Here is a 15,329-nt window from a genome sequence, read left to right on the forward strand (position 1 = left end):
CTAAAGTGACGATGGTAAGTACTAACAGTTTATGCTGTTCTGACGTCAGCTGCAGATGTGAATGAATGGCAGAAAAAAGTAGTTCCTCATTAAAAAGGATTTTTAGACTCTCCATGTTTGATTTCTTTTTAATATATACGATTATGATGTCGAACTGTTGTATAAACACAATATCACACTCATAGCAGTGCAGCTGCATATTGTCACTGGTTGGACACTAAGGCACTATAAATAATTAATGGGATTTTAGAATTGATTTTGCTTTGTTAAAAGAAAAATAAACACAACAAGTTTCAAATTAAGTCATTTCAACTTATGCCCAGTCATTTCGATTTAAATTACAATACTTTTACTTAAAACCTTAATTTGGCTCATGTATGACTTTAAATAATTCTAGAAGCACAATTATTTCTCAAAACCGCACAACTCAAAAACATGTTATCATGACTGTCAGTAATCATATAATTTTTTACAGTGTTGTTGCTAGGCCGAATGCTATGCAGTTTTTTAACTTAGCTTTAAGATAATTAATTTACAGGTAAAATAATGAACTGCTTTTCATTCAAATCAATATTTAATGTTAAAATACTTGTGTGATGGGTGAGTAGCAAAGTAATAAACCCCTTCAGGGTGATACAATACTTTACATGGCACACATGCCACATCTCATTGTCTTGTTGTGACTCACTGTTTCTTAATATGTGTCAGTGTTTTGCAGATCCATGTGAACCGGACAGCATTGCTGGGATACACAGCCAAAAAGACTGATGGATGGAAGATCTGAAAGATAAGGTGAAAAAATACTGGCATGTGGGGTGAGGGCACAAATCTTACCCCCATGTAGCATACATCTGTTTCTGGGAGCTGTTTATATCATTGCATACCTTATTTATTTTCTTTATATTGTATTTTTTTTTTTTTTGCCAGGGAAATGTCATTGAGAACACTTGTTCAACCTTCATCTAAATATGGGCTAATGGAGGACACATAGTGGTGGATGGATTAGAAAGGGATGAAGCAGGAAGGTGGAGCCTGTTTTTTTAAGGCTGCGTGGACATTGGCTGACACATTCACTGTCTGGCTTTTCTTGTCCAATCCTGTCCATTTTCTAGAAAGGTGAGAGTAATATGAGGTCTTATTAGGGGAGGCTGATGATGTTTGCCCATCTGCGGACATTCAGGGGGAAGGCTGTCGCACTGAGGACTGTTATTGTTTTCAGATATTGAGCTCACTAACAAGCTGTCAGAATGGTAAGATTTCTATACATGGAAAAGACACTACAATTATTATCTGATTTTTTTATGATTGCTCAATATGGATGCATGCTTATGACCGGAACATTTCTAAAAGAACTTTGAAGAGTAAATGTGCAGGTTTTATTTTTATTCTCAAACAAGTGAGGAGTTTAGATGCAAAAGTGGCTTCTCAAACTTTCTTCTAAAATGAAAGTGAAATGACTAAACTTAGGCTTTTGCGTTAGAATTCTTCTACAATTTTCTACAATTTGACAACAGTTTAGGTATACATTAAAAAAGTTTTATCCGTTTTTTACAGTTTACAACTGTAAGCATTAGTACTTTAGAAGGCCTTGTTTTGCTTAGCTTTTTCCTTTAAGTGTGCAGTTATGCTTACATGTATATTTTTGCTGTGATTTCTCTGCCATTATTGATAATGGTAGTCATAAATTGCTTTTGCAGTAAATTTGCAGCTTTTTACAGTAAATTGCAGTAATTTGCTTCAACACTTTTTCAGTACAGCTGTCAGATCTGACGTGACCCTAAATGAATATACTTTCGCCACTATCCAAAATACAGTTTTGGGTCAATAATATAAACTTCTCTTCTGTCAAAAATCATTAGAATATTAAGCAAAGATCATGTTACACACTAAAAAAAAATGAAATCTGCAAAATTGTTGCAATTTATGTGTTGAATTTAAACAAACAAATTACATTTAGTAATGTTCAATTTAATTTGTTTGTGTAAATTCACTCCAAATAAATAGTTTACAACCAATTAACTTAAAAAATGTAAATCCAAGGAATCATCTTAAAATTTTTTCAGTGCATGATCACATTTTGTAAATTTCTTATCACAAATATATCAAAATCTGAATTTTTATTAGTTATGGACATTACAAGGAGCTTAAGTCTTAACATTAAAGGCAAACTTTCTCAATATTTTATTTAAACAAACCATACAAGATTTAAAACTTATTTAGATAAGCTTTTAGATGAAGTTTAAATCTCAATTTCAAAAATTGACTATTATGGTTTTATGGTGCAGGGTCACATTAAAGAAATAAACACTAATGTTAAATATTGCCTGCAACAAGTAATTGACAAATGACCTCTCTTCTGCCCTTCAGTCATGTTTGATGGTTTGCGGTCTCCAGTTAGATGTGGTAATCCACATCATCAAAGAGAGCGAACACATAGGGTTTGATTACAGTGCTCAGACTGTCATGCTCCTTTGACATTTGCAGTGTCGTTTTCTTATTCTTTGTGAGCATGAACGTGTAGGGGAGATTATTTATAGCCCATTTTATACAGCAATCGTGGTAAAGGACTGTAAAATTACCAAAATTACTCAGGTAAACTTTCAGACAAGCAATTCCTTTGTGAACTTGGAGGAAGGTTGCATCTTTCGGATCTGTAGTGTGGACAATGTACATAAGTGTCTTTGGGCAAAAACCTGTACTTAAAATAAATGTGAAATATGATATTAGAATTTTGTAAACAAGTATCCCTTATCAAAATCAATGATAGTTTTGGAAATTTGATTGAACATATGGTTGAACTAAAAAAATCTGTCTACAGAAAATAATAGAAAATATTTACTGTTTAAAGCAGGGGTCACCAATCCTGGTCCTGGAGGGCCGGTGTCCCTGCAGGGTTTAGCTCCAACTTGCCTCAACACACCTGCCTGGATGTTTCAAGTATACCTAGTAAGACCTTGATTAGCTTGTTCAGGTGTGTTTGATTAGGGTTGGAGCTAAAATCTGCAGGACACCGGCCCTCCAGGAACAAGTTTGGTGACCACTGGTTTAAAGTATTAAAACAATGGAAGCCTATATATCCTCACAATTCATAAAATGAAACCTGTGTGTGTTTGTGCGTAAACATGGTTAATTTACATAGAGGATTTTAATATTGTTCAGATTTTAAAGAAATTTTATCAAATTTAGATTACGGTACAAAAATACGGACATGACAAAGTGTTCTTAATCAGCTGACTTAATCTGACTGGACCATTTGAATCTGAGATTTATGAAAGAATTATGTAAGGGTGCTCAACCCTGTTCCTGGAGATCTACCTTCCTGCAGAGTTTAGGTCCTACCCTGATCAAACACACCTGAACCAATTATTTAGGACCTGAATGCCGCTTGATAATTACAGGCAGGTGTGTTTAATATGGGTTGCAACTACTGAAAAGTATCAGCCCGTTCATGTATCACTGTTATTCTGTCCCTGAGTAGGTGATAATTTCTCCTGTTTAATATAATTTTTTACTCCATAACGTTTATGAACTGTAGAGGGGTAAGGGCACCATTAGTCTCCTAACCTAAAACTACAACTTATATCATGGAAAATGTACATTTGCACATTAATGAAGTAAAAATACTGTACACCACTGCCAATATAAGAATATTTTCTTGAATCAAATTCTGAGTGGGCGGCACAGTGGCTCAGTGATTAGCACTGTCATATCACAGCAAGAAGGTCGCTGGTTCAAGTGCCATCTGGGCCAGTTGTCATTTCTGTGTTGAGTTTGCATTTTCTCCAAAGATATGCGATAAGTGAATTGAATAAGCTATATTGGCCGTAGTGTATGAGTATGAATGTGAATGCGAAAGTGTGGGTGTTTCTCAGTACTAGGTTGTGGCTGGAAGAGCATCCGCTATGTAAATAACATAAGCTGGAATAGTTGGTGGTTCATTCCACTGTGGTGATCCCTGATAAAAAAAGAAATTAAGCCAAAGGAAAATGAATGAATGAATAAATTGGCAGTGGCGCAGCTAATGCTGTCACCTCACAGCAAGAAGGTCACTGGTTCGAACCTCGACTGGGTAAGTTGGCATTTCTGTGTGGAGTTTGCTTGTTCTCCCTGTGTTTGCGTGGGTTTCCTATGGGTGCTCCGGTTTCTTCCACAGTCCAAAGACATGCAGTACAGGTGAATTGGGTTGGCTTAATTGTCCATAGGGTACGAGTGTGTGTGGATGTTTCCCAGAGATGGGTTGCAGCTGGAAGGGCATTCGCTGTGTAATACGTGTGCTGGATAAATTGGCGGTTCATTCTGCTGTGGCGACCCCAGATTAATAAATGGACTAAACCAAAAAAGGAAATGAATGAATGAATGAATTCTGAGTAACGTGTCAGGTGATGGTCAAACACAACAGGTTTTTCTCTTATAAATGGAAACACTTGCTGATAATGTGCTTACTGCAGTGTACTAAATGAAAGTAATAACATGGTTTAAGCAGGAGATACAGGTCATACAAATAAAAGCAGTGAAAATGGAGCCTGCTGTGACCAGCTTGGACAGAGCTTCATGATTGATTTAAAAAATGTTCTGCACGTGCTCGTTGTCATGTTTTTTTTTTTTTTCAATCCACCAGATTAGTAAATGGGTTTAATGAGGGCTAAATAATATTTTGGTCCTGAATAGTGCTTCTCAAAAAAGAAGAATGACCAGAAGCACAGTGTGTTTTCTGGTCACACCTTTTGATTTCTTCTTTACTCACTAATTAATGATGAATTCAGCACAATGGGGAACAATTAGGGATCCAAAAAAAGAGTGAGACTTCAGACACAATGCCAAGGATTTCTTTCAGTTGTAAAAAAAAAAAATGTGTTGTGTAGGAGGTGTTTGCTATGACATTTCGCTTTCGTAGGTCCTGTATGTAAAGCATTGAGTTAATTGTCTCAGCTTTTTATTGCGGATTTCCATGTCGTTTCTGTTTTCTCACAAGGAATTCCACAATCTCCAATACATTTTTTATCAGAAATCCATCATATTTGTACAAGGCTCAGCATATATAGGTACAACCCATCACAAATCTATCTTTTAAATTCAAATATTTAATAGAAAGCTATACAATATTATATTTGTGCATATCCAGTAGATTAGTCAGTACTGAACTCAAATCTGGAGCTTATCTAACAGAATAACCTATGATAAAGGTCTAAAAACTAGTAAACCCAGATGTATATGTTATAGAAAAATATTAAATACAAATTTACAAATATTAAATACAAATTTAAAAAAGAGGAAAAATCAAGAGAAGTGAAAAAAAATTTCTAGGTTGTAATTTTCTTTTGCAATTTTTAGCTTGAATTTAATTGTATTATCTTTCAATTGTGTAAATATGTTCGGTGATTAAAATTTAATTTAAATAAATATGTTTGTTTAATAAATCTGCTTTGTTTAAATGTGCCCAAATGCATTTCCTATATTGAGAAATGGATAAAGATATTAGTTTTTTCACACTAAAATGGGGTGACCTCATTTATGCTAAGCACTGTATTAATGTCACTTTCAGCCATGGGCTCTCAATGAGATGATGTTTGCCAGTAATGATGTTTGCTTTGTTAGCCGATTCAAATGTTATCACTCGATTGAATGACCGCTATCAAGGGTCATCAGCTGATAGATATTGGCCAATAGGGGCCTTCTGCACCTATTAGTAAACTCAGAAGGCTTTTCCATCCACATGGTTAATCAGCTATACATCACATACGGCTGCGACCATTAAGTTAATGATAATTGTTCATATTATTTATTAAATTTCCCATTAATTGTATTTTATTAACGTCTACCCCAACCCTAAACCCAATTGTCACAGAAATGTAAAAACAGATTTGGATCCTGAGTCTTCTCTGTTAGACCATGTGGATGGATGATAATGGGCTTCTGATGCACTTCTAGGCACAAAAGGCTCCTACTGGCCCATATATAGCTGATAACCACTGATAACGCCCATTTAATCGAGTCATAACATTCAAAGCTAGTGGCTCACAATGTACACACTGAAAAATTAAGCCACACATTTTTAAGTAAAAAAAGGTTCTTAAGGTCATTGAAATGTTTTTTTCAAATACGTTATTCATTTAAAACTGTTGCCTGAAAGGTATCTTTGGCTTTTTTCCTCTTTTGAATCCTTCATAATAGTGTGTGGAGCTCTTCAAAATCTACACATTAAATATGATTTCATAATATGGAATGAACTTCATATTCATGGAATTCAATACTAGGAACTCATCTGTCTTATTTATTCTGCCTGAGTAATAGTTATTATAATATACATTTTATATATAATCTGAACTGTGACATGAGAGAACATGTTATCATTAGATAAATCAACTGATTTGATACTGTCACATTCTCATGCGTTTATAATGGCAGCACTGGTGTCTAAATCATTGTGTGAATAGTGTCAGCATTCATAACTCCTCTTTAACAGCTTCAATGAAAACACATTAAATATGATGATGTTAAATTCCTAACATGGCTTCCTTTGTGATGCAGAGCTGTCAGTTTCAATATTCAATCACGGAGTTCTCGACACTGAAAAAATCTTGCTGCCATATATTTTTAGTTAAATCAAATGAACTTTTCCAGTAATCTAAACTAACATTAGTCAATTTGACATAAATTATGAAGCTAAACTTTGATTAACTGAAAAAAAACTGTGGAAAAGTTAAAATAACATAAAAATTCTAGACATTGTCTTATTCAGTTTAAAATAATTCATAGGTTACATTATTCGAAGAAAAATTACATATAATCTTCCAAAATATTTCACCTGTTTGCGACAAATGTAATTCATCAAATGCAGATCTATATCACAGCTTTATTTTTTGTTATAAGATAAAGAATTATTGGAATGGAATTTTTGAAGTGCTTTCTGATATGTTGAAGTCTGATATGTTGAAGTTGAAGTTGCAGTTACGACCAGATTCAATATTATTAAGTCTAGGATCAATCGCATTTGTTGTCAACATAAATCGCTCTTATACTGTTTAACTACTGCCAAGAAGCTACTGCTACTGTTTTGGAAAAAAAGGAATCCCCTACATGTAAACCGTCGTAGATAAATTACCTCTATGTTACATATGGAGCGAATTAGATATTATTTGAAAAGAAAACTCGAACAATTTGACAAAATTTGGCATTCTTTTATCTGTTACCCTAAAAAACCTTGTTGAATAATGCATAATTTCTGTAATGTTTTAATATGCTTTGTCATCATACTGTCGTTCAAACAGGTCTTTGTAAACAAGTTGGCTTGTTACGTGGTTGTTTTTTTTATTTATTTATTATTATTGTCACAATCACCAACAATCCAGCCTGTGCAGATCGCTGTCAAACACACAGTATCGCTTATAACTACAAATCATCACCTTAGAATTATAAGGTTCTATATTGACATTTGGTTACAATTATTAGAGTTATTTACGTATTCTTTTTAAATGACAACTTATTTACATTATGGGATGTTTTTATGAATGTTTACATTTTAAGATTTTTTATTTTAAAAAATCAAATGTTACACATACTGTTTTCTTTCTGGAATGCAAAATCTTTAAGGCTCAATATCTGAAAATCTTTCAGAATGCAGATAGAACCTTATAATTCCAAGGTGACGAAATCTGCCATTATATGGACTACAAGTACCAGTCATGCACTGCACACACACTGGTTCCTAATCCTGGCTCATTGATAACTCACACAGCTGAAGCTGCTTAAAGACTGATTAGCTGGACTATACAGCACACTAACACACAGGCTGTGCTGAGTCTTGCTATACTGTGAACATTACGACGTGTTTTCCTTGCCTTCCGTGTTTAAACCTTGCTTTGTTTTGTTAGTTTATTCCGGTCTGCTGCCTGCCTTTTTGACCATCTGCATGTTTATTGACCACAACTCGGGATTGCCCTTATACATCTGTTTGCTCCTGTGTTGACTGTTGCTTGCCTGACCATTTTCTATTCAATAAACCTGCGTTTGGATTCGCACTCCTTTGTCAGCGACTGCTTCACGTTACAATTATGATTTTCATATTGTTTTACCTTTTGTTTACTTTTTATTTGCTTTGCCTATTTTATATGTGGACAAAATATTTGAAACAGAGAATTCTTTTCTTTCTGAATCAGTTTTCAATAAAATTTATTTGACAAAATGTACAGTATTACTGGCAATTTTGTAAATTGTACAAGTGCACTTTAAATTAACAATAACAATTGTGCTGTAAAACCCCAGCACACTTGAAATTGTTAATAATTTATAGTGTGATTGTAAAGTATATTGTAAGTGTAAAGTATAATGTACAGTGTGTTGCCAGTAATACCGTAAAAATCATCATGCAATACTGTAAAATTTACAAGCCCACTGTAAATTAATAATTACAATTGTGCTGTAGAACCAAAATTGCCAGTAATCCTGTAAATTTTAGAGTAATTTTTAGTGTGGCCATGTACTCTTCAATGTTTTTTTGTTGTCAATAGATCATTAATAAAACAAATGTAAACATGCTGTAGATATTCCTTCATCTGCTTTTTTTGTCATGAAATCTCTGTAAAGACTTTTATTATTTGTTTTAATCCAATGACCATTGCCCTGCTCCAGGCTAAATGTCACATGAGGTTTTTATTGTATCACAATCTGTTTTTCTCATTAGCCCACTGATGCCCAGAATGACGCTCGCTCATTCCTGAGTGAGGAAATGATCGCTGGTGAGTGTATGAACTCATGATTCACACTACTTTGCATTCTGTGTTAAATTGTTAATGTAAAAACCTTGAAGACGTAGCTTTTCATGACTTGTTTTAAATTATTCTTTGTCATTCCAACTGGAAGAGTTCAAGGCTGCCTTCGACATGTTCGACACTGATGGTGGCGGTGATATCAGCACCAAGGAGTTGGGTACCGTCATGAGGATGCTGGGTCAGAATCCAAGCAGAGAGGAGCTGGACGCAATCATTGAAGAAGTGGATGAAGATGGTAAGTCTGGTTGCATCCCAGAAGTTAAGTAAAGGAGTCATGGTCTGCCTTTTTTATTTAGAATTTTCTAGAGATTTATGATGTTGTGGAGATTTCTACATTAAAAAATCATAATTTTGAAGATTCTCTTTCTGGTTTTGACGACTCTCATTAGAACACACGTTTATGCGGCGGATTGTAGACTCCGTAGTAAAGGCCGACTCTGAAGTTAAAAGGAAAGTTCACTCAACTTGTGTACTATTTATTTGTTCCAAACCTGTATGAGTTTCTTTCTTCTGATATACACAAAGTAAGATCAATGCAGGTGTCTGTCACTATGAACTCTGGATCAGGAGGAAGGCAATGCAACACCTGCGTTATTATCCAACTTGGCACTGAACAGTGCTGTCTTCATCTCTTGGTGTATGTGCTGATTATAGCCTACTCCAATCTTATTTAACAAGCTGTACTCCATGTGTACTGTTGCTGCTTTGACACAATCTACATTGTAAAAAGACGTATAGAAGTAAAGAAGGATTGAAGAAGTTCACATCATTTGAATATCACTACTAGAGTTCCTTAGGGCTCAGTTTTGGGTGCCTTTTATTTCAAATTGGGCTTCCACCTCTCTGTAATATTTTTAAGAAGTTAAATATTCAGTTATAATGCAATGTGATGACACCCATCTTTATCGTACAAAACTACCTCTACTTTTCCGCCAACTATAGGAAGCCTCCAGGCTGATGTTGAATATTCTTCTGTAGAGGTAGAGATTAGCCACACTATTATGCAATGACTTTACAAAATCCATAATCTGTACATTTGGTATATTAGTTTTAATATACTCAATATAAAATTGGCGAAGAGATCTAAAACTTATCGGATGTTTCAAAGAATATTGCTTTTATCCTCCTCCTGTACGCCTCTGTTTTGCATACTCAGGCAGCGGGACTATCGACTTTGAGGAGTTCCTGGTCATGATGGTGCAGCAGCTGAAAGAAGACCAAGCTGGAAAGAGCGAAGAGGAGCTTTCTGAATGTTTCCGTATATTTGACAAGTAAGTCACTAATATCGACACCAAACAAAACGGAACAGCAGTGGGAGGAAAGGTTACTGGATTTGCCTCTTAAATTTAAAATAGAAAGGAATAGAAATCACCAGAAATTAGAATATTTATGCTGGTCTGTCTAGGTCATAGTAGGTCTCGAACTGGATTCCTGGAGGGCCGCAGCTCTGCACAGTTTTGCTCCAACCCCTATCAAACACAGCTAAACCATCTAGTCAAGGTGTTCAAGACTACTAGAGACTATTACGTAGGTGTGAGTTATAGGTGGTTGGAGCTAAACTGAGCTGCAGCCCTCCAGGAATTAAGTTTGAGACCACTGGTGGTTTAACAGCGACCATCAATGAGACATGGAAATAAGTAATTAAATAAGATCTCTATATCAAACATGACATCTTGCATTACAATGTGTCTGTTAACTATGAAAAGCATGACTTTAGATGAAAGTAGGCGGAAATCATGTTCACTGTGCATTGCAGGGCACTACATATAGCATTAGCTGTATAACATTACAATGGAATATGTTCATTGTGAATTCAGATGAGTGACTGGTCATAAAGGGAACATTTTTTGCATACTATCTAGACTGTATAACATATTCAGAAATTGGATAATTCTGTTCATGGAATTGACATAGCAATAAATATTAATCAAAGAATCCACTGTGCCATTATGTAACATTTATTGCAGCATTTACTTCCGTTAACAAAGCAAAAGATTGGAATAGTTTGCTTATTCCACATATACTTCTTGATTACAGAGCATAGAGTTACAATCAAGACATCTTAATGCATGAAGAAATTATTTTCATTGGATTTTTTAAAAAATATGTAGTTTTATCAATGATGAGTTTAAGGGAATGCAATTAGTGACTGCAAGAAGACTTTATTATTTGACGACATTTATTATAGAAGTGTAAATCTAACAGTACTTTCATGTGATGCAGAATATAGTTATTTTATTAAATTTTGTCATGTTTACCTGAAAATAATGAATGAATCATTTGTTTCATCTTATTCATAACCGAATGAAATTTAAGTAGTGTTAAATTAAATTCCTTCAAATTTATTCATTCAATTTCTTTTCGGCTTAGTCCCTTTATGAGGAATGAACTGCCAACTTATCCAGCATATGTTTTACGCAGCTGATGCCCTTCCAGCTACAACCCAACACTGGGAAACACCAATACACACTTGCATTCACACACATACACTATGGCCAATTTAGCTTACTCAATTCACCTGTACCGCATGTCTTTGGACTATGGGGGAAACCAAAGCACCCAGAGGAAACCCACATGAACACAGGAAGAACATGCAAACTCCACACAGATCCAGCTGGGGCTCGAACCAACAACCTTCTAGCTGTAAGGCGATCATGCTACCTACTGCGCCACCTGGACACACTTCCTTTAAATTAATTAGCAAAAACAAAATGTGCTTTTCAGTATTTTCTTTATTTTAGCTTTATGCGCAGAGAAAAAAAATCAATGCATCCATTTAGGTTAATAATCTTTTCAAACATGAATCCAGTCAATTACTTGTGCTGCTAAATCTACCAGCTTAAGAGTTTATTTTTATGAATAAAGCTCTTTAAACTAGCTTAGAAATGTTTTGAATGAGCATGTTAATGAATAGTATTCTTTATTGAAGTCCTTGACATCCAGCTATTGCACATCCACACAGTCCATTTGGCTTTCCAAGAAAAATAAAAACAATGATTTGCTTTATTAAAGGGACTTTTTCAATCAAATGTTTTTCCTCACTGTAATATACCTCCTAGGTCTACGGAAGAATAGAAAAATAAATAATGCATATGCATAATAGAGACTGATTAATTTTGCAATAACTGCTTTATTTTAGATTTTAAATAGCAAAATACTCCTTTGAATTAAGCTTTATTGATAATCTTGTTTTTTTTTTTTTTTTGTCTTAACACCTTGGTAATCCTTAAGTTTAGGTCACCATTCATGCTATTAACTACTGGCTTATTACCTGCATATCATTAAGATATTAACTGTTCATTAGTATTGTATTCTGCATCCTTAATTCTACCCCAAACCTAAACCAAACTACTACCCTACTATTAATAAACAGCTAATTAGTAGTTTTTTTAAGCTACTAGTGTTTGTTAATGGTTTGTTAATACTGTAACTTGTGAACTAAAGTGTTACCAACACCTATAATCTTATGCGCTTTAGCTAATTGTGACAGCATTATTAGAAAACTCTGTAACACTTTGTAATAACTGCACACTACAAATCATTTATTAAGCATTAGCAAATAGTGAATTCCTTATCTGTTAAGTATTAACTCTACATTAACAGATGTTAGTAAGCAGTTTATATTTGCAGCTTTTATTTTTATCTTACATATTTTGTTGGGTGGATCTCGGGCTTTGTTCACAATTAAATGTTCAATAAAAAAAAAGATAAAATTAATAAAAATAAAAAAAAGACCCCAAACTTTTGACCGATAGTGTAAGTATTATTATAAGGATTCATGTGTGTGTAATTGGTCATCAATTTATTTTTAAAAAAAAACACATCTAGATATAACAAGACAGGTGACATAGCTTGACAACTAAATCAACAACAATAATGTAATTAAATATCATTTGTTTACAACAGGAACCAAGATGGTTTCATTGATCGTGAGGAGTTTGGGGATATCTTGCATGCCACTGGTGAGCCTGTGGCAGAGGAAGACATAGATGAGCTCATGGCCGATGCAGACACAAACAAAGATGGAAAAATTGACTTTGATGGTAAATGTTATTCAGTTTTTCTGTGTCTCCCTCAGAAAATAAAAATAAAAAACAGACAAAACTTTTAAAGAACCATTTTTCAGCCTTTCTTTAAAGACCTTTTGCACTGGAACGGTTCCATAGATGTTAAAGTTCTTTGTCCATTTTTATTTTTTAATGTTAAAGTATATTTAAATATAAATACATATGTGTCCATGGGATTTTCCTGACCTCCAGATATTATAATACCATGTTTGAGATGCTTAAGGAAATTAATTTGTGCAATATTTTATCCCATACAAATGAATTTGTTCAACATATCATCCCTTTTTTCCATTTTTATTGCAGAGTTTCTCAAAATGATGGAGAACGTGCAGTAAGAAAAATTCCATTTCATCCCCTCCAGCGGCAACTGAAAGCAGTCAAGATGTTCAAGAGCATCTGAGTGAGATTTTTGAAGAAAAAGAAAACAATGAGACAAATCGATAATGCTTGAGATAGTATGCAATGTGCTTTGAGGAACAGGAGAAATTATAGATGAGTGGTACCTTCTTGCCGTTGTTCCTCAAGGACCGCACTGTGATGGCGCCTATAAATAACCATCCAAACCTTTTTAAAAGGAAACCACTTACCCCTCACTCAGCTGTCCCCCACTACACCTGCTTCTTCCCCAGACATTCTCCAGCCCTCTGGCCACGTCCCCTCACCCTTTGCTGTTTTAAAATAACCCTGCTACAGTATTTACCTCAGACGCAGACTTCATGCTGTGTTGTCATGGTGATAGGAAACCTCTTATTTTTCCAACTGTATCTTTGCAAATTGATTAAAAAGGCACTTTTGACCTATATGCTTCTATATTTTGGGAATATTTTGCTTTGATTTTATTATCCAAAATAGTATTGTGTGATTTCAGCGCTTTTTTTATATTTTAAAAGTAGAAAACCTAAAAGTGGTTGTTATGAAGCCAAATATCTCAGTTCTAGAAGTTAATACTGAGACTCATGTGATCTTCTGACACACCCCGCCAATACTTTCACTACTCCCCATCAGAAAAACAAGATCAGCCCGCCATCATGGTTTCCAGTTGCCCTGGTCCAAAATAGACAACACTTTGAGCGTCCAGCAGATCCGTAGTGTTGTCGTTTGAATTTGCCTTGGTCTCTTCTTTTCATACTTTAGAAGGAAGGTCAAGAAAGGTCATGAAAAAGATCAATTTTAAATCCCAAAGACCATTGCCTGTAGTATGCTAGTTATATAAGTTGAGGTTAGAGGCAAAAGGTCAGATTTCCCTCAGGTTTTCTTCTTACTGCGGGAAACGCCAGTTGATCCTTCAGGTCATACAGTACTGTTGGAGGTGTAATCTCATGCCACTTCTGTAGATGCAATGATTTCTCAACTTCTCTGCTCGCCTTTTAAATCACTCCATTTCTGCTGGAAAGTATAGGGTCTGTAACCTCCTCCTTCTCAAACGTCCTCATGATTCCTAGCTCAGGAAGTGCATGCCTTAGATGGAAACTGGGGTTTATGCTCTTTGGGATTTGGGGTACCTGTGTCTCCATTTGTGTTGTTGAGTTCTGGGTGGAGATCTAAACCGACTGCTATTCAGGGCACAGGGAAGATTTGCAACACAGCACCTTCCCAGGCGGTTTAGGGTTTCTTGGCTTGACTAAAATGGGAGAGGTGTAGAACGCTCTCGCCTCTCACCATTTTAAAATTCAATTTCCATCTGCACACATTAATATTACATATAAATATTTACACACATAATTTATTATGTTACAGACGTATGTTACATGTTTAAGAGTATAAAAACTCATTGGAGCTGTAACTACACTGTACGATTTATATGCTCAATTAGTCATGACAGCATATGTTTTTAGTTTATCGTAACTTATTAAACTAAGTTAATCATGTTCTAACTTAATTTTATAAGCAAGCTGTTTTAAGTCAGTTTAACATTATATAAGTTCAATAGACTCATATGGTTAATTTGCTTACGCTTAAAATGTTAAGGCAACCAGTATTTTATTTACAGTGTACTCAAATGGTACTCTTGCTCTTTTAAGTTACTAATATGTCAATTTTAGGTAGCGATTAAGGTCTTCGACTTTTGAGGTGAATTGATAAAAAAGCTTTTAGCAAAATCCGGATGTCATTAGAAAATTCAACAATTCACCAAACACAATATTTAACTGCATATATCCATTTACAAGGGTGACCTGGCCAAGAGGTCTGCAACACAGAACTTCATGAATGAAAAGAAAAAAGAAAGGAAATTAAAGAAAAGATAAGAAAAATATGTAATAAATTATACAGTTTAGTCTTTCAGAAATACAAAACTACAATGCAAAAACACATCCACTGAGAAATGGATTCTTATTGTTTGCCGTGTAAGATAGAATGAAATAGCTCAATCTGAATAAGTTCAGACATTTTCAGTTCAGACTGAAGAATATTGCAGTATGAGGGGGCGGCATGACTAAAGACTCGCTTCCCTATTTCAGTCCGAACCCGACGAACAGTCAATTGATAAATGCCA

The 15,329-nt window shown here is 34.8% G+C and overlaps 1 protein-coding gene across 1 annotated transcript; it reads left to right on the forward strand.

The window, feature by feature from the left end:
* The first annotated feature begins 1,164 nt into the window (after positions 1-1,164).
* Positions 1,165-13,635, forward strand: tnnc2.1 (troponin C2, fast skeletal type, tandem duplicate 1). The gene is made up of 6 exons (XM_001339095.6): positions 1,165-1,250; positions 8,681-8,735; positions 8,860-9,003; positions 9,925-10,039; positions 12,675-12,811; positions 13,139-13,635. The coding sequence occupies exons 1-6, from the start codon at positions 1,248-1,250 to the stop codon at positions 13,168-13,170; spliced, it is 486 nt and encodes a 161-aa protein (XP_001339131.1). The 5' UTR covers positions 1,165-1,247; the 3' UTR covers positions 13,171-13,635.
* The last annotated feature ends 1,694 nt before the right edge of the window (positions 13,636-15,329 follow it).

This window comes from Danio rerio, chromosome 23 (assembly GCF_049306965.1).
Source record: "Danio rerio strain Tuebingen ecotype United States chromosome 23, GRCz12tu, whole genome shotgun sequence".
NCBI classification, from domain to species: domain Eukaryota; kingdom Metazoa; phylum Chordata; class Actinopteri; order Cypriniformes; family Danionidae; genus Danio; species Danio rerio.